This window comes from Petaurus breviceps, unplaced genomic scaffold (genome assembly GCF_028583685.1).
Source record: "Petaurus breviceps papuanus isolate PSGF00001 unplaced genomic scaffold, PetGlider_PUasm1.0 90919, whole genome shotgun sequence".
NCBI lineage: Eukaryota > Metazoa > Chordata > Mammalia > Diprotodontia > Petauridae > Petaurus > Petaurus breviceps.
This window is the reverse complement of record NW_027187378.1, coordinates 13,197,467-13,221,693: the sequence shown is the minus strand read 5'-3', so window position 1 is coordinate 13,221,693 and position 24,227 is coordinate 13,197,467. Positions and strand designations below refer to the sequence as shown.

At 37.0% G+C, this 24,227-nt stretch overlaps 1 protein-coding gene across 1 annotated transcript in view; it reads right to left on the bottom strand.

Annotated features, from left to right (window-relative positions):
• CFAP61 (cilia and flagella associated protein 61) overlaps positions 1-24,227 on the bottom strand; it is a 365,072-nt gene that overhangs the window by 248,810 nt on the left and 92,035 nt on the right. The window contains exons 10-13 of the mRNA XM_069075487.1: positions 23,272-23,364; positions 18,023-18,180; positions 7,938-7,977; positions 4,762-4,901 (exon numbers count right to left, since the gene is read on the bottom strand). Of these exons, the coding sequence (XP_068931588.1) occupies positions 4,762-4,901; positions 7,938-7,977; positions 18,023-18,180; positions 23,272-23,364 (431 nt within the window). The remainder of the gene's footprint in view (positions 1-4,761; positions 4,902-7,937; positions 7,978-18,022; positions 18,181-23,271; positions 23,365-24,227) is intronic.

Genomic DNA, 24,227 nt, shown 5'->3' with positions numbered 1-24,227 from the left:
ATACAACAGAAGCTCAATAAATAACTTTTAACTCTCTCTCTCTCAGTTTCTTTCTCTCTCCATCTCTGTTTCTCTCTGTCACTCTCCCCTTTTCTCTTTCTCTCCATTATGTAAATGTCAATAACCTCTTAACCTTGCCAAAGATGTCAAGAAGCCAATAAATTGGCTAGTATTTGTTAAATACCTTCTACATGCCAGGTGGAGGCATTTGGTGGCACAGTAAGTAGAGTGTCATGCCAGGAGTTGGGAAGACTCATCTTTCTGGGTTCAAATTCAACCTGACACTTACTAGCTAGCTGTGTGACGCTGGGCAAGTCACTTAACCCTGTTTGCCTCAGTTTCCTCATTTATAAAATGAGCTACAGAAATGGAAAACCTCCAGTGTCTTTGCCAAGAAAACACCAAATGGGGTCACAAAGAGTCAAACATGACTGAAATGACTCGACAACAGCAACTATGCTAAGTTCTGAGAAAGGACTTTTCTTATCCAATTTAATAGGGATGAAGGGATCAAGTAAAGAGGATGTCAGAGACAAAAGGGAATGGGAGAAACAATCTGGTGGTTTTCAATCTAAAGGAGTCACAGTTGTACACTAAAATCTTATTGTACTTCCCACTATATGGAAGAGAATTCAATACAGGACAAGTCTATCATAGAGGTACCCTATTCAAGGAACCTTCTCATTAGAGGCACCAGAAGGACTTCACTGAAAAATTTTCACTTATAACATGGTCCTGCAGAACGTGTTACAGTGAGATTCTAGTATAGTTTAATAGGTGTGAATGAAACACCAACAAGGGAGCAACTATAACAAAATAAAATCACTTAGGATATCAAAACACACATGCAGAGAGCAACTCTTGTATGCTGAAGGTTATTTATAACAGTTTGGTTTGGAACAAATCTCAATAAATTGAAGTCAATTTCAGAATTCAAACAAAGCCAGATTTCATTTCTGTTTTGGGATGCTATTGGATTTATAAGTTAAAATTAAATGAAACAAAACACTGAAAGACAGTTTTTAAAAAGGTAGATATATGCAAGACAGCAGTGTGTCTCAGAAGGAAACTGAGCCATAGCTAAGCAACTGATCCAAATTAGTCAGTAAATGACTAAGCCAGGGTTATACCATCCATCATTAAAGCTTTAATTCTCAGTGTCTTGAAAGATTTTTGTCTCTAAGCCGTCCCATTTTTAAAAAAAAATCTATTTTATCAATATATTTTGCTTTTATATTGCCCTCATTCTTTAAAATATCCTCCCCTCTCTCCCTAGCTAGAGAGCCATCTCTTATAACAAAGATTTAAAACAAGATTAAAAAGTAGTTCAGCAAAATTAATCAAAACATCATTCAAATCTGACAGCATATGAAGCGCTTCATGTGTACAGTTCCTGATCAAAGAGCCCCTTTTAAAGTACAAATACCCTTGAGAAGGCTTATAACTTAGTTCTTCTATTAATGCTTAAGCAAGAATTGACTGACAATTAGACTAGAGAAAAGATGGGATTTAGAAATAATATTTTAGGTAAGGTAAAAGAACCTAGGAGAGGAAGAAAGAAAATGGGTTAGCTAATGGAGGAGAGTTTGGGAGAAGGATAAAGATAAATTCACTTTCAGTAAAATTTTGATTATGATTAAACCTAGCTGTGCACACCAAAACCAATCAATCACTACAACAAAGAACTAAAAGAGCTTAGAAACCACTTTAGCCAGGATACACTATCTCATTGCCAAGCAGATAAAGCAGTCAATGGCAACACTAGGTTACAAAGTAAACTTTTAGGGGATAAAATCTTACTGAAGAAGGTGGTAGAAAATTATGAGTGATATAACATCACAAAAAAAGAGACAAGCAATGGAGAGAAAAAAACAAAATTACAGAAAGCTTGTCAAGACTCAACTAAGCCAAAGCAACCTGAAAGTGTTTAGATGAAATGAGGACAATCACTCCACTCTCCACCCCAACACACACACACACACACACACATACAGAAAAATGAAAATTGTAGATTTTCTACTTTTTTCTACTGTTTTCTCCAGCAATTACATGGAGTCACCAAAATTGAACTCAACACTGTAATTCCAATGTGTTGTACAAGGAAGCAAAAATCACCCTAAAGAAAATTTTAAAAATGTGAAAAACAGTTGGATTATACCAACTATCCACAGAGGAGTTCCACATTGGAGACAACACAATTTTAAAAGTATTTAAAGGATCCATTTTCAAGATATCTATCTGAAAGAGGGAACTATTTTGAAATACTGGGAAAAAATCATGGACTTTCTTATTGTAAAAGGAGGAAAAACCCACTAAGAAAATAACTGTCAACCCATCTACCTACTATCTAATCTCCACAAAATCTTGATAAGAATAATTTGTATACACATTGAAGTCATTCTTGATTAAGGACTGAGAAGGATGCAAACAGGCTTTTAGAAATGGCATTCTATGACCAAATACATCTTTATGATTATATAATTAAGGTATAGAGTACATTGGATCCTTCTATACTAATTGTCAGCTGACAGAAAAAAAAAGAAGGAAGGAAAGGAAAGGAAGGAAAAAAGAAAGGAAGAAAGAACAAAAGAAACAAGATTTGGTTTGGTAAAACAGAACACTACTTTAAAGGCTCTCTTCCAACAAGGAATCTCCTCTGTACATGGAAAAAAATGATAAAAGATTCTCTGAAAAATGTAAAATTATATGTTTTATATATAATGTATGTTATATATACATATATGTATTTCTAAGTGAGCACCTCTGACTTTTTAATATCATGTGAGGCATAAAATAGGAAATGTATACTTCCAAATGATATTTGCCACTGTTATGGAAGATCCCCAGCACAAAGTCCTAAGATTCCTTTGAGTTGGTAGGATTTTCCACATGCTCCTATTTGCAAATGACCCTGGTCTGATTGCATCAAGATCCAGAACATTGACAAGATCTTAAAATTACTCAAAAGATATGAGTCTTTTTTAAAAATCTCATCGATGTTTTTTGTTTTCATATCACCTGCATTTCTCAGTGCACCTCTAACCTTCTTTCCATCCTTATAATGAAGAATTTTTTAAATGGTTTGGGATTAGAAATAAAGCAATAAATATTTTTGGTCAAGATGTTCTGACCTCCTCACTATAGCAACTGATTGATTTGTGTTAAATTTCCTCAGGGTGATAGCTTATGTCAATGACTGATTCTTCTTCAATCTTTTGTCATTATGTGAGTGTGAAATGTCATTACCGAAGGGATTTTATACGAAAGTTTATCCATCATACAGGTATGTCTATGTAGGACTTTGATTTTTATTTCACATTAAAGTTGAAATTCTTAAAGTTGTATGTGGATTTTTTTAAAATGAAACTTAAGAAAAATTGAAGAAAAGTGTGAGTTAGTGTGATGATTGAAGAAGTGCCAACTTCTGATGATAAAGAATTCATAGGTTTTGACATAATCAATCTGGAAAAGACCCTAAAATAAATTCTTAAAATAGTATAGTTCCTCCACATTTTATAAAGAAATATTGTGTAAAAGAGATCAAGTGAGTATAACCAAAAAGGTCTGAAGAAACTGATTTCCATTGTTAGTGATACAGAAGTGCTAGATAATGTGGCTAACAAGTTATAGGATATAGCAATGGTAAAAAAAAGATTTTTTGGTGGGAAAAAAGCCACTTGTAAGAAAGCTATATTGACTCAAACATTAATTTTGCAGAAAGAAAACTATGTTATGCTGCACAAGAGGTCATATATCCAGTCATTCCTTACCTAAAACATGCAAATGATCAAAAATGAACCTTACACAATGGAAGTTTTCTGGGTTTTTTTTTAAGTTATAAAGTTATAATGTCAGTGCCATTTATCTTTACATCCTACATCATCTACAAGCTGCATCAATAAAACAATAATTGGTATTCATAAAGTTGACCCTGTATTATCCAGGAAATGTCATTTTTTTCATACATTTTCATTGGTAAATCAGGAAAATGAATCATCCTTTCTTTCAAAGTTCATATAACATTGTTCAAGTAAAAATTTCACTATTCAAAATATTAATAGTTCAGCTAACTGGAAATTTCACATTTTTCAGAATTATTCATTCCTTCAAAATGCTGGATACCAAGGTACATTACGTACTTCACCTTCCTCATAAAATCTGTGTGAGCCAAAAACGAGATAAAGTGCTCTGAAAACACAACAGAAGGGGACAAAGAGAATAAAAATAAATAAGAAATTGTTAGGGGCAGCCAGGTAGCACAGTGAGTAAGAGCACCGGCTCCAGTGTTGAGAAGACCTGGAGATCGAATCCCGGGCTCAGACACTTAGCACCCACCCAGAAACACCTGGCCGTGTAACCTTGAGCAAGTTACTTAACCCCAATTGCTTAGGGGCAGCCAGGTGGCTCAGCGAGTAAGAGCACTGGCTCCAGTGGAGGGATGACCTGGATCAAATCCGGGCTCAGATACTCAGCACCACACCCAGAAATAACTGGCCGTGTAACCTTGAGCAAGTTACTTAACCCCGATTGCTTTTTAAAAAAAATAAGTAAATAAGAAATTGTTATAAAATTGCAAAAGGGATAATCAGCACCCAAACAACAGAAAAATTACTTTAATTCCTTCTAGAATTAAACATTTACATCTACTAAGATATGCACCAAAATCAAAGGCAATGTATTTTAAAATAATGAAAATGAAATGATCTAGTCTTTATTTAAAAAAAATATATATTGCAATTTGACAAAATATGTATTACTTACTTGAGCAATCCAGCACGATGAAAAACATAGAGATCATTATCAAGAATGGAGGTATTGAAAGGAACAATCCTAATGAAATTTTGGATCAGAATAAACTCAGGTGTGAGATGAGGAACAGAAATAACACAGAAGTCTTTATGCTAAAATGATAAAAAAAAAAAAACCTATCAACTGAGTAACAACAAACAACCTCTTTGCTAATTTTTAAGGCTATCATTAAAAACAAAGCCCCAAAATGTACTAATAAGGCAAGAAGGAATGGGGGAAGCATATTAGGGGGAAAAAGTGTTCAGCTTAAACTACTTAATCCAATTTCATTCAACAAACATTTATTTAACAACTACTATGTGAAAAGCATTAATTCATTACACAGGAAAGTGATGCATAATTTTTATGCTTTATGCATTTGATTGGTTGATAGAAAACTGAATAAACAAATGGTATGTATACATGCTGTAAATATTTATTATTTAGCATAATTATTTTAAGGAACCAAATTTTTAGCTAAGTGAAATCTATACATCCATATTTATTTGTAGTACCAATAAATATGACAATGTAGCCCAATGGAAAGAGTACTGGCTTAAATCAGGACACCTGATTTCACTTAACCTCTATACCTCCTTTTTCTCACCTACAAAATGAGGGAGTCTGGTGTGTTTAAAGAGGAAGACATCATGGTGCAGCGGTATGAGCACTGACTGACTCCACAGTTGAGAAGACTATGGTTCAAATCCTGCTTCTGACACTTATGATGTGACCTTTTCCAGGGGTGGGGAACCTGTGGCCTCAAGGCCATATGTGGACCTCTGGGTCCTCAAGTGTGGCTCTTTGACCAAATACAAACTTCACACAGCAAATCCCCATATAAAAGGATTTGTTCTGTAAAACTTGGACTCTGTCAAAAAGCTACATCCAAGGACCTAGAAGGCCACGTGTGGCCTTGAGGCTACAGGTTTCCCACCCCTGGACTAAACCCTTGTTTCCTCATTTGTAAAATGAGGGGGCGGATTAGCTGGCCTGTATGGCAGTCTTTTGGCTCTAAATCTTTGATCTTATGACCCTAAGTCATTTCATTTCACCTCTCTGGGTTTCAGTTTCATTTGTAAAAATGAGGGGTTGGACTGAATGGCCTCTGAGTCCCTTGTAGACATGTGGTGATTGATTACCTCTAAGGTCTCTTCCAGAATTAAAATGCTATAGTTCTATATAAATAGATTTTTTTTAAAAGAACACTGCATGCATCGTTATGAATTTGAACATTAAGCTACAATCTGTATAAGCAAATGCCCTTTTCTCGCTAGCAAGATTCTCGTGTATTAAGGCTGAAGTCACAAACTAAGTGCTGTGCCACGTGTGTGTGTGTGTGTGTGTACACTGGTTCTTCTGCCAGGCTCCAAAAGAAAGTGCTGCTCTATTCCTCTCTGTTAATTTGTGCCCCTGGGATCTTGCCTTCTCTTGAACCCTGTAAAGGTATTACTTCTGCTAATCCCAAATCCTTAGAGACATTTTCAACACAAATGAGTGAATCATCACTTCACCTGCACCTTATTCATTTCTAACGAATGACATAGTCTTAATTTGGGACTCAAGCTGTTAAAACTGCCTCTGAGCTGAAAACTAGAACTAGCTGTCAACTGACAGAACAGCTGGGAGGCAGTGATGGATTTGGGTGGGGACAAGGTCTGTGTTCAAGTGGACAACCAGAGTGTAAGCATACATGAGGCGACTCTCTTACACTCTAAAAATAAGATTAGTACATGGGGTTTTGTGCTGAAAAGGTATTCAGTGTAGTAGGAAATTCCATTGTTGACAATATCATCATCCCATGTAATCTTGAAGAGTGAAATTTACATAGAGCACTGGCCACTGGAGTCAGAAAGACCTGAGTTCAAATCTGCCTTGGTCATTTGAAACTTAGTAGCTGTGTGACCCTGGGGAAGTCACTTAACCCCAACTGACTCACAAAAATAAGAAAAAGAAAAGAAAAGAATCAAACTCAATAAAATGAAATTTCTTTAGTTATTTTCTAGTGTGAGGAGTTTTGAGAATAGTATGTTCAGAGAAATATGTAATAATACTGAAAGTTTGGAAAAGGGATAAAATCTAATGTTCCATTCAAAAGAAATGGCAATGAGGAAATTATGTTTCATTGTACTAACAAAAATCACAAAAGAAACTATTTTTATGAGATTAAGTTATTCTCTTGAAGCCATGACTACCTTAAGTGAAAAGTCAATTTAAACAGCAGGCTTTTTTAAAACAGTAATTTAACTAAAATTGTCATTTCCCATAGCATAAAAATATTAAATAGTAAAGGATTTTCATTAAAAAAACCATTTTTACCAAGACTAACCAACTGAATAATTATACTCGCTCACATCATATTTTACTAATAGGTCAGTCGCTGAAATATTTTTTAAATTTATTACTGTCCTCAGATCCATCCAACTTCTCCCCAATATTTTTTGTCCTCTATAATCAGTTTTCCCCCATCAACAGGGCAAAATGGAGAAGAAAGGAAAATTCTGAGTTGGATATGTCTAGCCTTGCAACCAAAAAATAAGATCTGGGTTGCATGATTTATTTTTGGAAGCAAGGCAAGTAAATATTACCACAAATCAGTTAGACAAATAACCAGCACACTAGAGAATTAGCCAGGAATTCAAACCCATATTGAATAGGGCCTTCCTTGCACATAGTATGAATTAAATATCTGTTTCTTAAATTGAATTAGGACACTTCTCTGAAGTGTTCATACAACTGCCCAGAGTCTATATGCAGTATAACTATAAAGGAATGAAGCTGATCTCATAAGCCATACATGACAACCAAGCTCATTATTTTATATAAGATCTCATTATTTAGTAATATAAGTAGTAGAATTGTTAGTTGTAGAGCTGGAGTAAAATACTAGTAAATATACCTAGAAAAGGCATATGCCTTTGGGATCATCAACACAACCAAGACTAAGAAATTAGTACAAAATAAGATAACATTCTATTTTTAATAGTGTATGACATGACTTCTGACTCTATTCTTGAAAGACCAGAAGTATCCAAATGTGACCATGCTTAGAAAAATGTATGCTGTGTTTGTTTTTGAACATTAATAGCATGGTTTACAAATAAACACAAATCCTATAATGAAATTTTTCTTAAAAATTCTTCACTTACAGGAAAAAGGCTGAAAACAAACTGCATAAAATCCAATGACCTGTAAACAAAAGAACAGACACTGTAAGAGAATGAAGAACATATCTAGCATGAATTGTAGATTTACATAGATTTATGGCTCCTTGTCCCTCCAGGCAGCAATTAGTCATCCTTACTAATCAGAAATTGCTTCTAGCTGAGCATTAATCAATTGAAGACATTATGAGCTTCACGTCAGTTGTCATTAGAGTATTTTCTAGACCCCAAAGCAATATTACAGCAATTAATAATTTCTGGGCACTTGAATAGGCAACAGAAAGAAGCTTGCTCAGTGAAGATAATCTATCGTTTCCTTTTGTAAGGGGACATATAGGCCATTCTGACCTTTTACTCTTTAATATGCAAAGTGTTTTATCCCCAGCTGCAGATGTATATTCACAAGCAAGCTAGAGTGATTCATTAGATTTATGTTTGAAAATTCATAGAATAATCACATTTAGTTACAAGGAAAAATAAAAAAGCAAAAGGTGATGAATTCAGATTGCAAAAACACTGATGGGCCATTGTGGGGGTCCAATATTTCTCATTCATAGCTAGTTTACTCCATGTTTGACCAATAATCCTCACAATTTAATTTCAGTCTATCCACTAGACCTATGAAAAAGAACCAAGAAACCAAAATGAACTAAGATATTTTGTAAAAATGGTTTTTGAATAATTTTTATAATCACAAGTTCCAGTTTGACTGGAAGTCAGGTTTAGTGATAGGAACTAGAGTAACTCTGCGATGATTCCCTGACTCCAATTTTCCTTGGTCAGAGAGCTCCTCTCAGGGTTCTCTAGGGGAAACCTGAAGGGGCAGTAGTTTCAAGAACTGTCTCTCATGAGGCTACTGAAGTCCTCCCGATTGATTATCACCCAGAGGTAATTAACTTTTACAAAAGGTATTTACTAAATTTATATAGCAAGAAGAGTTCCTACAAAATCATCCCCTCCAAACCAGGGCATTCCCCTTGTATACACAAGGTGTATTCAATGTCTCCCAAGGAAAATGTCCTCAAACTTACAGAGCTTAAGTGATTAAAGAGTAAATTCACAGCTCCTGGAAGATTTTTCCTCCATTTTGTGTAGCCCTTAAGAATTTCCCCTTACGGAAGTAAGACAGATAATTTTGATTATGTAAAATTTAAAAAGTTTTGCATTTTAAAAAACCAATTCAGCCAAAATTAGAAGGAAAGCAGGAAACCAGGAAAATATTTTTACAGCAGGTTTCTCTGATAAGGGCTTCATTTCTCTACTGTAAGGGGAATTGAGCCAAATTTATAAAGATATGAGCTATTTTCTATTTGATAAAAGGTCAAAAGATATGAACAAGCAGTTTTCAAAAAAAGAGATCAAAGCTATTAATAGTAGCATGAAAAAAATACCCTAAGTCACTATTGATTAGCAAAATGCAAATTAAAACAACTCTGAGGTAGCACCTCACACCTATCAGATTGGCTAACAAGACAGAAAAGGAAAATAATAAATGCTGGAGGCAATGTGGAAAAGTAGGTGCACTAATGCATTCTTGGTGGAGTTGTGAACGGGTCCAACCATTCTGAAGAACAACTAAGCCCAAAAAGCTATAAAGTTGTGCATAACCTTCAACTCAGCAATACCAATATTAGGTCTGTATCCCAAAGAGATCAAAGGAAAGGGAAAAGTAAATATAGATACAAAAATATCTATAGAAGTTCTTTTTGAGGTGGCAATGCATTGGACTTTGAGGGGATCCTCATCAGTTGGGGAATGACTGAACAAGTTGCAGTATGTGATTGTGATAGAATACCACAGTTCTATAAAATGAAGTGAGCAGAGTCAGGAGAATATTGTATACAGTAACAGCAATGTTGTAATGATGATCAATTGTAAAAGACTCGGATACTCTGATCAATACAATAATCCAAGATAATTCCAAAGTACCCATGATGGAAAATGCTATCTACCTCAATCTCTACTCAGAATTCATCAGTCCTCTTTCTTGAGATGGATAGCTCTTTTTGTGGTGGCAAAGAATTAGTAATCAAAGGGATGCTCATCAATTGGGGAAAAAGTTATGGTATATGATTGTGATGGAATACTATTATGCTATAAGAAATGATGAGCTGAATGCCCTCAGAAAAACCTGGGAAGACATAAATGAAAATGAAAGGAGCATAACCAGAACAGTGAACACAGCAGCAGCAATATCATACAATGATCACTTAGCTATTCTCAGCAATACAATGACCTGAAATAATTCTGAAGGATTTAGGATGGAAAATACCACCCATCTCCAGACAAAGAACTAATAAGAGTCTGAATACAAATTGAAGCATACTTTTTAAAACATTATCTTCCTTGCTTGTTTGGGGGAGGAGGGGAGATTGTCTGTGTTTTCTGTCACAACATGATTAATACAGAAATATGTTTTTCATAACTGCACATGTGTAACCTATATCATATTGCTTGCCATCACAGAGAGGTGAGGGGAGAGAGGAGAGAATTTGGAATTCAAATTTTTTTTAGAAATGAATGCTAAAAGTTGTTTATACATATAATTGGAAAAAATAAAATATTAAATTGACCAAAAAAAGGAAAAAATAAAAGGATAAAATACTGTCAATTAAATATTAACAAATGATTGTGATTTATCTTGCTTCTACTCTACAATATCAGGAAGACAATGGAAGGAAAGGAAAAAAAAAACCCAACATGCATTTATTAAGCACTTAATATGAGCCAGGCCCGGTGGGTAGGGGGCGCAGTGAATAGAGCACCAGCCCTGGAGTCAGGAGGACCTGAGTCCAAATCTGACCTCAGACACTTAACACTTACTAGCCATGAGACCTTGGGCAAGTCACTTAACCCCAATTTCCCACCCTTCCCCCCTCCAAAAAGCAAATAAATATATATATGAGCCAGGCACATGCTAAATCCTGGATATAGAAATACAATGAAAAATATAGTCCCTGCCTTTAAGGAACTTACATTCTAATGAGGGAAGACAACACACAAAAGGGAGCTGAAAAGTGAAGGAGAAGAGGGTGAGAGATGAAAGTACCCTGCACTGACTGAGTTTTGAAGTCTGGAAAGTCAGGAGCCAGAAAGGCGATGAAGGCTGGCTAGCCCCTTCATAAAATGGAGGCTTCATTAAGAAATCACTAATGCAAGAAGCTGGCAGGCCTTGAGTAGGGATATTCCAGGGTGAGAAGGCCACAGATAGAGTTTGATGTCACAGGGTAAGTAGCCCGCAGCATAATATAGCAGCAAAGGCATAGTTTTTAAGTTTGGAAAGTTGGGAACAGAGCCAGAAGAGGGTAATGAAGGCTTGAATAATTTTATAGGACTGTTACTGTAGTAACTCCTAGCTTTCTGCAAGAAAATTACCTAATGAGGAATTAAGACATGTACTTATGTTGTCTAATATAAAGGTTTTTCTCTAAGTATATTTTAGATAGGGTAAATCTAGTTATACTAATACAATTTCTATCTTTCCAGCAACAGTTCTTTGCCATCTAAAGGGACTCATGTTGCATTTGGTCTGTGCATTGCACATTCTCCATTAACAGTGGCAAACACTTTTAGCAAGCATCTATCTTCCTATTTTAAAGTTCACTTAATATTGAGGAACACTTCTTAAGTACCCCTTTTGTGCCAGGCACTATGCTAAGCACTAGAGATAACAAAGAGGCAAAAGAGTTCTTGCCCTCAAGGAGCTCACCACCTAAAGGTGGAAAGAACAGGAAAACAAATACATACACACAAGTGATATATAGGATATAAACAGGAAATAATTAACAGAAGGAAGGCACTAGAAGTAAGAAGGGTTGAGAAAGGCTTCCTGTAGAAGATGAGATTGGGACTTAAAGGAAGCCCGACACTTACTAGCTGAGTGACCCTGGGCAAGTTACTTATCCCTGTTTGCCTCAATTCCTCATGTGTAAAATGAGCTGGAGAAAGAAATACAAACGACTCCAGGATCTTTGCCAGGAAACTCCCAAATGGGTTCACTGAAAGTTGGGTATGATGGAAATAACTGACCAACAACAACAAAGGAAGCCAGGGAAGCTGGTAGGGAGAGTATTCCAAGCATGGGAGACAGACAGAGAAAATGCCTAGAGCTGAGAAGTGTCATTGATGAAAGAATCAGGAGGCCTGTGTCACTGAATCAAAAAGTATATGCCAAGGAGTAAGATGTAAGAAGACCAGAAACATAGGAAGGGGCTAGGTCATGATGAGCTTTAAATGCCAAAAAAGGGTATTTTGTTTTTGATCCTGCAGTCAACAAGGGGACACTGGAGTTTAGTGAACACAAGAGCAACATGGTTATTTTAGTCATTGAATGGACTGGAGGCAGGCAGACCCATCAGCAGATGACTGCAATAGTTCAGGTGTGAGGTAATGAGAGCCTGCATTGAGTGGTTCTACTGTTAGAGGAGAGAAGGGAGCATATTTGAGAGATGTTGTACAGGCGAAATCAGTAGACCTTGACAACGAATATAGGGGGTGAGAAACTTGTGATGAGTGCAGGATGACTTCTAGGTTGTGAGCCTGAGAAATTGGGAGGATGGTGGTGCCTTCTAATAGTAATAGTGAATGTAGGAAGGGTAGAAGTGTAGAGGGAAAAGATATTGAGCTCTGTTTTGGACTGTTGAGTTTAATATATCTACTGGACATCCAGTCCAAGATGTCAGAAAGGCAGTTAGAGATGCAAGATTGGAAGTGAGCAGAGAGGTAGGAGCAGGATAGGTAGATTTGGAATCGTCAACATAGACATGATAATTAAACTGGAACTGATGAGATCATCAAGTGAAGAACTATGGAGGGAGAAGAGAAGACAGAACCACAGGACGACAGAACCCTGAGGGACATCTGTGATTAGAGGGTGTGATCGGGAGGAGGATCTAGCAAAGGAGACTGAGAAGTGGTTTATTATGTAGGAGGAAAACCAGGAGAGAAGAAAGTATCAAGGAGAAAATAGTGATCAACAGTGTCAAAGGCTGCAGAGAGGTCAAGGAGAACAAAGATGGAGAAAAGGTTATTAGATTTGACAACTAAGAGATCATTGTTAACTTTGAAGAGAAAAGGTTTGGTGGAATGATAAAGGTCAAAAGCTGGGTTTTACGGAGTTAAGAAGAGAATGAGAAGAAAGTGAAGGCACCTCTTATAGTTACAATGGGTAGAAGAGATATAGGAAAATGGGGGGATGGAAAGATCAAGTGAAGGTTTTTTCAGTATAAGGAAGACATAGGCATGTTTATAGGAAGAAGGGAATAAGTTAGTAGAGAGAGATAGATGGGGATAGCAGAGGGGGAATCTGTTGGAGTAGATGGGATGGAATAGGATCACTGGTGTGATAGCCTTGATGAGGAGTAAGCCCACCTCATCAGTCAGGGGTGGGGGACGACATCGAGGCGGAAGGCACATGAGTGATATATGAGGAAGAGGGGAGAAGGGGGAACTAATGATGGCCTTACTGTTTTTTCTATAAAATATGAGGCAAGGTTCTCAGCTAAGAGGATGGGGGGGGGAGGAGCCAGGGGGAGGTTTGAGAAGGGATGAATAGATTTGGAAGAGCCACAGTGGCCTTGATAAGGCAGTAGAAGGATTATAGAAGGATAAAAGGATTGCCTAGATTCCTAGGCTTTGACTGAATCCAAACTTTACAGAACAAATCCCCTTAATAAAAAGATTTGTTCTGCAAACTTGCACTCAAGGACCTAGAAGGCCACACGTGACCTTGAGGCCCAGATTCCCCACCCCTGGCCTAGAAGAACTGAGGGCCTGGTGAGGTTATGTAACATAAACTTATAGAGTCACCCATCCTTTCTGCTCTTCCCTCTGGAATGCCTTGTGATGTTTAAAAAGGTCAAGAAACAAAGTTTCTAGGCAATTAATCATCTTATTAATAATGCTAGCATTTTATTAGTAAAAAGAGGTCAGTGGCACTCTCACATACCAAAGACCCTCACAGTGATGGGCTCACAACTTAAATGCCCTTGGAAAAGTGGATGTTCCTGAGGGTGACAGTCAATCCTGATTGGTTAACAATAATGAGAAAATGAATATTCATTCAGCAACACACGTGTAGGAGCAAAGGAAACAAAAGATGGGAATGATCCAAGACTGAGTCTTGGGAGGGTACAATCAATGAATTATAAAGGAGCTAGTGATTCAAGAGTGGAGAATGGTGTAGAGTTGAACTGGTTCATTGAGGTAAAGAAAGAGAAAAGAGGAGAGAGTGGATAGTTCAGAGGAGATTGCCTGAGAGAGAAGGTCAAGGGATTGAAGTTCATAATATAGAAAAAATGTAGGGTTTGGTAAGAGAAGGCAGAGGGAGAGGTGGAAAGCCAATAGATTATGGTCAAACAAGAGGATTTCAGAATTCTTGAACATGGAGGTAAAGCATTTGTAGGGGGTGGCAAGATCTTCGTATGATGATCTTCGTATATGATTGAGGTAGGGTGGAGGAGTAGGTCATGGGAAGTGAGTAGGCTGAAGATCTGAGTGGTTAGAATCTTTAAGGGGGAGTCAACAGATATGTTGAAACCTCCATGTATGAGGGAATGAGCTGGGAAGAAAAAATGTGAGCGAGGCACTAAACCCATTGAGGAAGGAAGGGAAGTGGTCTGGAGGTCTGGAAACATTAGTCATCAGGATTCTGACTGAGTGATAGCGAGATTAATGAGTGATAGAAATAGAAAGAAAACCTGAAAGTGACAAAGGGCAGCAAGAAGTATTTCAACTCCTCCACCTTTTAAGCCAAGGGGAGTGAGTGAAGGTGTAGCTGTATCAGAAAAGGTGGCTAGGGTGACAGTAAGTATGTAATCAGGGAAAGTCAAGTTTCAGAAATAGCCAAAAGATGGAAGGAAAGGAAGAAGAAAAGATTTAGTATGAAAGGAAATTTGTTGCCTATGGAACAGACTGAGAGAAATGATTATTTCTTTCTTATATTAATAGTCAATTCTTGAATTAAGATGAAAGGATTTTCCACTTTCTTATTCAGAAATCAACCATTGTAGGAAATCTTGGGAAAAATTCAGCCAGGCTGAGAGAATCAGTGGCTTCCTGTCGATTGTGTTTGGTCTTACAGGTCTGAGATAGAAGTGGATTCCCTCTTTCATAGGTATATCGATAAGTCTCTTTGACCAAGGCTTGGGTGATCCAAGTCACATACCCCCAAGAACCTCATCAGAATGAGCCCACAACTTATTATAAGATTCATTTTCTCATTAATGTTTTGGTTGGTTTTTTTTTGGAGGGGGAAGGCAGGGCAATTGGGGTTAAGTGACTTGCCCAAGGTAACACAGCTAGTAAGTGTTATATGTCTGAGGCCAAATTTGAACTCAGGTCCTCCTGACTCCAGGGCCAGCGTTCTATTCACTGCACCACCTAGAGGCCCCACTTCTCATTAATGTTAACCAATCAGAGTTGACTGTCACCCTCAGGAACATCCATTTTTCCATGGGCATTTAAGTTGTGAGCCCACCACCATGAGGGTCTTTGGTATGCAAGAGTGCCACTGACTAGCATTATTAATAAAATGATTAATTGCTCCAAAACTTTGTCTCTTGACCTTTTTAAAGACCACAAGGCATTGCAGAGGGTGGAACAGAAAGGATGGGTGGCAGAACTTTGGGGTGGGAGGGTTAAGAGAGATGGAAATAAGGAATTAGGTGGTGGGTGACTGGGAATAAGGTTTCAGTGATCATCTCCTACAAAGGTATATCTGTCAGTAATTTTAGATATAGTAAATCTAGTTATAATGACACAATTTTAACCTTTCCAGAGTTCTTAACCATCTAAAGGGATTCCTGTTCCATTTTGTCTGTGCCTTGAACATTCTCCATAATAGTGGCAAATACATTTGGCAAGCATCTATCTTCCTCTTCTATGCTTCACTTAATATTAATAATCACAAGATTGTTGAACAAAATTATCTCTGTTGTTGCATCTATCAATTTTTTATGATCTTAACATATGTTCAGGGGATGTTTTGTTGAAGGAAAGCCTTCAAAGTTGTACTTTGCTCTAGAGAATCAAACATTATTCTAATCAACAGATACAAGCACAGTAGAATCTTGTATTCTTTGCGCTTTTCAGCCCACTGTATGTCTTTGAAGAATTGGTCTGCTATAAAATATCCTTTGCAAAAGCTTGCCTGCTCCCATCTCATATTCTGAGCACTGAGCACAGTGGCTGACTCATAGTGTTTACTGACCGATATTCTCATTCTATATGCATTTAATAAACATGCAGATTGTAAATCTTAAAATGCTATATAAAAATGAGTGATGATGATGATGATGAAGATGAATGTACCCTACAGATCACAAGTCACCCTTCTGGAACATCTCCTTCCCTTCTTCAAGGCTGCCCCTGATGTCTGCTTATACCAGATTTTACCTTTTCAAAAAGTGTGACAGAGAGGACATGATCTTAAATTCTCCCTGTGGGAGGGGTACTACTCAATATCTGTATCATAAAAAAAATAATGCTTTAAAGATATAATAAAATCCAAAACATAAAAAAACGTTTTCTACAATTGTATTCTTTTAATTGCCTTAGGCAGAGCAAAAAATGAGCAGGGAATTTGGATAAATCAATAGAACAATGGGTGTAGGAGAAAATTATCCTCCCTAAAATAATGAACACAACCAGGGTATGTTAAGAAAAAATGAGGATCCTCTCCCCTTAGCCCTGAATTCCCTGGGACCACAGATCCTTACCCTTATCCCAGTCATTTTCTACCCTGCTGCTAGCGCTCTAACCTCTACACCTGAACTCATGAGACCATGCCTATTCTGTTCTGAAACCTCTGGGATCATATGTCCTCATCTTCACCCCAGTTATTTTCTACCCTCCAATTTCTAGGAACCACCCTCACCCCACTCTCCTCTTGCTCTAACAACTGTAAATCAAGCAAACACTACCATGTTCTCCAGAAAGGCTATGGCAAAGGACTGCCCTAAAATACTCACAAACAACTTTCCCTGGCTACCATCATCCCTGTGTAGTGTTTCCCTGTCTTAGAATGTAAATTCCTTGAGAGTAGGGACCGCCTCTCATTTGCATTCTTATTGGGTAGGATAGGCATCAATCTTTAATGGTTACTTGTTAAAACAGAAACAAAGTCCCCAGAAAACATTTTATTTAAGATTGGTGTCATGTCTGGGACCCCAAAGAAGTTGAGACAGGCCTGGGCAGTGAAGAAGGTACATTATTACCCTGCTGTTGCTGTGAAAAAAAAATTGGGGCAGCTAGGTGGTGCAGTGAATAGAGCACCAGCCCTGGAGTCAGGAGGACCTGAGTTCAAATCCTGCCTCAGACACTTAACACAAAACTAGCCATGTGACCTTGGGCAAGTCACTTAACCCTAATTGCCCTACCTTCCCCCCTCCAATAAAAGCAAAAAAAAAAATCTATTGTGCTCAATACTGGGGAGGTAAAGGGAAAACAAGGGGTTACCAATAAAATTAAAAATTTTGTATGTGGTGAAGAATATGATAAAGTGAAAGATATGTATAGTAATCTGTTTAGTAATTGTTCTATTAGTTCTAAGTTGCACTTTTCTATGATTTGGGTTGTGGGAAAGAAGGGAAATTGTGTTTTATCCAAAACATTATTTGTTGGTAGAGGGAGTATCATACTGTGTCATTTATAGGGACTGTATTTCAGAGTTCGTTGTCTCAGAGAACATTAGCAATGTTCATTGTCTCAGATGTTAAATTGGTTATGATAGGAAGAGACTGATAAAAATCCTGCAAAATGAAGATTTAATCCACAGTACCACATTAGGAGGTAGTGGATTGACCTCTACTGGAGGTCTTCAGACAAAGGCTGGATAACCACTTGTTGTGCAGATAGCTGTAGAGGGAATTCTTGCTTAGTTCTGGGTTGGATCAGATGGCCTCTGAAGTCACTTCCAAATTCTGCAATTCTGTGATTTTTCCACATCTTTTTTGTTTCACTTAATAAAACCATAATATTAAATTCTACAGTTATTCTCTATAAGAATGTCATGGCAACATTGTCATAAAACATGAATCTATTATTTAGAAAATCCAAATAACAATACTTGCCTTGTTTCATATTTCTCATCAATACAAAATAGTTGGATACAGAAAGCAGATGAAGCACCTTTGTATACAGGATGAAAGTCTTCATCGTCAATTGTTAGGCTGATTTTAGATGTTTTCAAAAAATCATATGACATTTCAGAAGCAGGTTTTTCCTCTTCCTAGGGCAAAAAAAGAGGCAAGGGACTAAATGCAAGTCATATTTCTTTTCCTCAATTTAATGAGCTCTTGCATCATCCCAACATTATTGTATTACAAATACAGGTGTGAACTTTTCACCCGGGAGAACAGCACATTCTGAGAAGAGCTTGAATTGAAGGAGGAAAACTTAATGAGATACCCAAATTTTAGAAGGTGAAGAATTCAAATAATCATATGAAAGTCATAAAACTAATTTCAATTGGATATTTTAAAAATCAAGATATTATATAAAAATAAATTCACCTAACTGTCCAGCAATATTTCCATTATGGATTCAATCATAATAAAATGTTGCTAGTGGAGTTAAGTGATCCCACAGTTGAAGAGGGTACAGTACCACTGGGCAACAAAGACTTTTGGCCTCAGCCTTCAATGGGAAACTAATAAGGAAGGTCGAGGGCTAAGTTGGAGGAAAGGTGACAGATTGGAATTCTTATCAATTAGTTAATGGATATCTACTATATACTCACACTATCCTATAATTATAAGAAGATTCAGAAGAAACATATGGCATGGTCCCTGTTCACAGAGCTTACACTCTAACTGGAGAGACAAATCTAGAAGAAAAACAGGTGCTAAACTTTTGGGTAGAAACTAAAGAAGTTTTGCTAGGTTCACAATTTATGCCCTGACCATTATTTAGATTCAGATAGGTGGCACAGTGGATAGTGTTGGGCTTAAAAGTCAGAAAGACTTAATTTGAGATCCCACCTCAGACACGTACTGACCTATCTGACCTTGGGCAAGTCACTTTAATTTCTCAGTGCCTCAGTTTTCTCGTCTGAAAAATGGGCATAGTAATAGCACCTAATGCACAGGGTTGTTGTAAGTAAGGCTCAAATAAGGAAATATATGTAAAATGCTTTGCAAACCTTAAAGCATTATACAAATGTTAGCTATTATTAATTTATTCAATATTTACTGAAGATCTACTATATTGAAAATATTGTTCCTAGGTGCTTTATGAGATATAAAGATAAAGAAGATGCAGTCTCTGCCTTCAAGGGGGTTGCAATTTAGTAAGAGAGATAAGACATTTACATAAAAAATACAAAGCAATGCGAACCACAGAGATTCAGAAGGGAAATAGTTTCTAGGTGGCAGTAATAAAGAAAATTTTCGTAGAAATGGCAGTTAAAATGGGGCCTTGAAAGATGTGTGTCATTTCCATAGGCTATTTCCTGTTACATCTAGGATCTCAAAACAAGGTGGGGTGATGGGGCAGAGTGATAAACAAATCTGAAATGTAGTGGAATCTGCCTCTGAAAGGTTCTTTACAGAGTCAGCATTTATCTTAACATTAACCACCTCCCCCCCCCCCCAGTAACAGCTCTAGATACCAACACAGGACATAAGACATGGAGAAGGACCATGTCACTGACATCACACTCTCTCCCTCAGCTGCTTCTCTTTGAGTAGGTGCACAAAGGAAAGAGACACAGACATATCCATGCCACAGGGAATTTTCTCCTTGGGAAACAGACAGTGCAGTTTTATCCTTCCTGTTTTCCAGAAACTCACCTGGTTTTTACTCTTATTCCAAAGGCAATCAAAACTGTTTAAAGGCACCAAAGTCAGTCAAACTACACAAATCTATACCAGTACCAATAACCTCTTCCTCCTATTTAAATATTTCCAGTAAAGAAAATACCTGCTACAAAGGGAAAATAAACCATCCCATTCTGGGGGAAGGGGTGGTCACTTGTTATTCATAGGCTCATGGCTGACTCAGTCATCTGCTTTCAGTCACTCACTAGCCATGATGCTGACCCCTTCTTTGGTAGGGTTAAGACTATTATATTAGGTAGAGAGGAGAGGAAAAGGCAGAATCTTTAGGAATGCCCACATTTCGGGGGCAGGAGGAGGAAGAGAAGTCAGTGGAAAAGAAAGAAGAGGGATCATAGAATTAGGAAGAGAACCAGGATAGGAAAGAGAGAGTAGTCAAACTATAAGGGCCAGAGTGGTTAGAAGCAAAATGACATATTCCTAAGTAATCTTGGAAGCCCCAAAATCCTTTTAGAGGGACAATCTGGGGAAATCCTACATCCTGATAATGACTATTGGCCTAGTATATCCATAACAAAATTCACAGTGAAATTCATAGTGCACTAAGAATTTCCAGGATAAGATACCACATTTATCATGAGATATATGAATTTGAATATAAAAATTCTTCCAATACAAAAATTAAAATGACAGTGATAATTTCAGGTGGAAATAAGGATCTTGTGCTTAATCTTTATAGGCTCATCTATTTCACCTATTAATATTATTAAAACTGCAAATGCATGAGAGTAATAACCAATTGTTGGAAAGACTAACCAATGAATATAAATTTAGATAATATATTGTCAGTAGCATAAGGTGATTACCATCACAGTACATTTCAGAAATATAGATGGTAATGGTGATCAACCTTCAGCCTGAATACAAGAGTCTAGCATTGCTACTTGTTTGTTTAGTTTAAGTCTTACCATTTCTTTGTATAAAAAGCACATACCTGCCCCATATAAGAAGGAAGAAGAGGAGACAAAGGAAAAGAAGAAGGAAGAGGAGGAATTTGTGCCCATTGAAGGTGCCCATGAATGCTATATGTACTTGAAAGAAAGTATGGCCCACCTTTACTGGGGGAGTATTCTGTAGCTACTGTTCTTAATGTGCCACTGTAAATGTGTAAATGCCATTGCTTTGAGCGAATTGTATTTTTAGCTATTAGTGGGGGTCAGATAGTGAGCTATAGTGTCAAAAGTGTGGACTCACAGAATATCCCTATAACTAGAGATTAGCAGCTGCCCTCTGGGTGTCCAACCCATGAACATAAATTCAAATTGAGGGTAGTAACACAGGAAGAGGCATTAAGTTTGTATACCTAATGTTCAAGGTACAATGCCTTGAATATGGTAGGTGCTTTAAAAATATTAAATTTAATTATAAAAAAACAGGCACATTGATGCACAGTGTTTAAAATTTTGCACAGCACTTTACATATTTTTTCTCATTTAAACCTCAAAAGAATGTTGAGAGGCAGGTATTGCAGGTATTATTAAACCCCATTTTACATGATAAATAAACTGAAGTTTGGTGGTCACACAACTAGTGTCAAAATTTAATAAAATAAACTGACATCATAGCACTTTAAAGTTAACAAAACACTTCACATATATGATCTCATCTGATCCTACACTACTCTTACAACTCACGTGTGATTTAGAGCATGCTACTTAAACTCTCTGAACCTCAGTTTCCTCATTTGTCAAATGAAGTGGTTGGACCAGATAACCAACCCCTAAGGTCTCTTTAATCCCCAAAGCTCTGAACCTCTTATCCCAGTGAGTGTAAAAACCACTCCTCCCAAATAAACAAACCTAATCATAATAACATGTACAAGAAAATCTTTAGTTGACTCTCTTACATTGCAATGCCCTCCCCCCCCCCCATCATATACAAAACCAAATCCAATGGGAGTAGGGATCTTGGAGCAAATAATATACTGTCTTTGCAACTTGTAACTTTTATGGCCCTGACCTAAAAGTCAAGAGCCCACAAATACTTTCTTTGACCCTTAAGTCAAATTTTTTCCTTTCTTGTTTTATTTCTCTGGAACATGGAAACCCTTTAAAAAAAACTACAGGAGTGATCAAGGCAATGATATAAGACAATTCTAAAGGACCCATAGTGGAAGATGCTACCTGCCTCTAGAGAGAGAGCTGATGAACTCTAAGTGCTTATTGAAGAAGCATCCTTTTTCACTTCTTTATTTTTCTTGGGTTTTTTTTTTGGGGGGGGTTCTTTCATAAAATATCCAACATGGAAATATGTTTTGCATGACTTCCATATATAATTGATATATCACTTGTTTTCTCAAGGTATGGGGGAAGGGCAGGAAGGACAGAATTTGGAATTCAAAATGTTTAAAAATGAATATTAAAAATGTTTACATGTTATTGGGAGCTATATATACATATACATGCTATACATGCATATGTGTGTGTGTATAAACCATAGGAATCCTGTGGGAGGAATAAGATTGCAAGATGATATATATATATTATATATATGTTTGCTTTTTTGGAGGGGGGAAGGCAGAGTAATTGGGGTTAAGTGACTTGCCCAAGGTCACACAGCTAGTAAGTGTTAAGTGTCTGAGGCTGGATTTGAACTCAGGTCCTCCTGACTCCAAGGCCGGTGCTCTATTCACTGTGCCACCTAGCCACCCCTGAGGTCATAGTTTAAAAAATCATTTAAATAATAGCCATTTACTCAAAATTTTACTATTAGCATTTTTAATCCAATAATTAAATGCATCATAGAAATGTCGCAAAAGCACGAATCATTAAAATTTGCTTGAAACACTGGTCAGTAAATATCTATTTCTATGTATGTATATATATATATATATATATATATATATATATATATATATATATAGAGAGAGAGAGAGAGAGAGAGAGAGAGAGAGAGAGAGAGAGAGAGAGAGAGAGAGAGAGAGAGAGAGAGGGAGGGGTGGCAGTATGTGCTCCTAGGGCATTCCAAGTCATGTTTCCTTTGAAGGAATTGTTAATAATTGAGTTGGGGAAATAAAATATGCATCATAGAATCACAGGTTTATAAATTTAGAGCTGGAAGAGACCTGAGACATCATCTCACCTGACCCTCTCATTTTACAGATGAGGAAATTGAGAGTCAAAGAGGTTAAGCCCAAGGTCACAAAAGTTCTAAGTTGCAGAAAGAATTTGAATTCAGGTTCTCTTGTTCCTATGAAAGATCATAGTGATAACAATGCTGTAGATTAATTGGAGGAGACTTGGTGAATGTATTTAATAGATGTTAGTTGAACAAATAAAAGAGGTCATGAGTTTTAAGCTGGGTCTTGAAAGTGGTAACAGATATGGATTAGGAGGGAAGAAGGGGCTATCTGCATTGGTGGTGGGGAATATTCCAGGTGGGAAAATTGCAAGAACAAAGGCACTCGAGTAGGAATTGCTCAATTGTTTGTTTGGATGAGCAAATGACCTAAAAACCCATTTTCAAATGACTTCATCAAATCTTACATATGATTCACGAATGCTATCACTTGCACTTGCTGACAAAGAAGAAGGTTCAGGCAGGTATTCAAAAAGGACTTCTTCCTTAACATCTTCTTCCTAAACAGGAGAATGGCAAAAGAGTTGATGATAATTATAATATTGTCCTTGTCTTTGTTTTTTTGCACTTATCTCAAAACTTTAATAAAGTATTTCTATATTACATTTCACATTTCCACTTCATCCAACATAAATTACATTCATATAAAGGCAGTTACTCATTTATAGCAGGTTATGTTTCAAATATGTTGAGAAATTGTTTTTCTGGAACTTGGAACAAATTTTTCCCATCAAAATAGCAAGGTTGCAAAGTCAACCCACAAAAAGTCTATTTAACTTATGATATAGTTTGAATATGTTAAGAAAAGTGATGCAGAACCTTTAGTACTATCAACAGAATATATCCCATAATATAATGATATAAGTCTGCCCTCACCCCATCCCTGTTACATTCAGAATCACAGAATTTCACAGTTGAAAGAGACCTTGGAAGCCTTCTGGTACAACCTGTACTGGATGAATATTTTTTTTTACAATAATCCCAACAAATTTTCATTATCCTCCAGTCAGGGGCCTGAGGGAAGAGGGGAACCCACAGTCTCCTGAGGTAGCCTTTTCCCCTCTGGGGCTGCTTTAATTGTTGGAAGTTGTCCTCACATCCTAGCTGCAATGTCTACTCCACTGTGGTTATTGGGGGCCAGGAATCAAATCTCTCTTCAATATGACAACTTTCAAATAATTGAAGACACTGATTATGTCCCTTTAATTCTTCTCTTCTTCCAGCTAAACATCCCCAAATGTTTTAATTGTACCTGTCATGGCACATTCTCTAATGTGCTCATCATCCCCACTGACCTCTGGATGCCTTTGTCAATGTCCTTCCTAAAATGCAGCATCCAAAATTAAACTGAATGATTCAGATG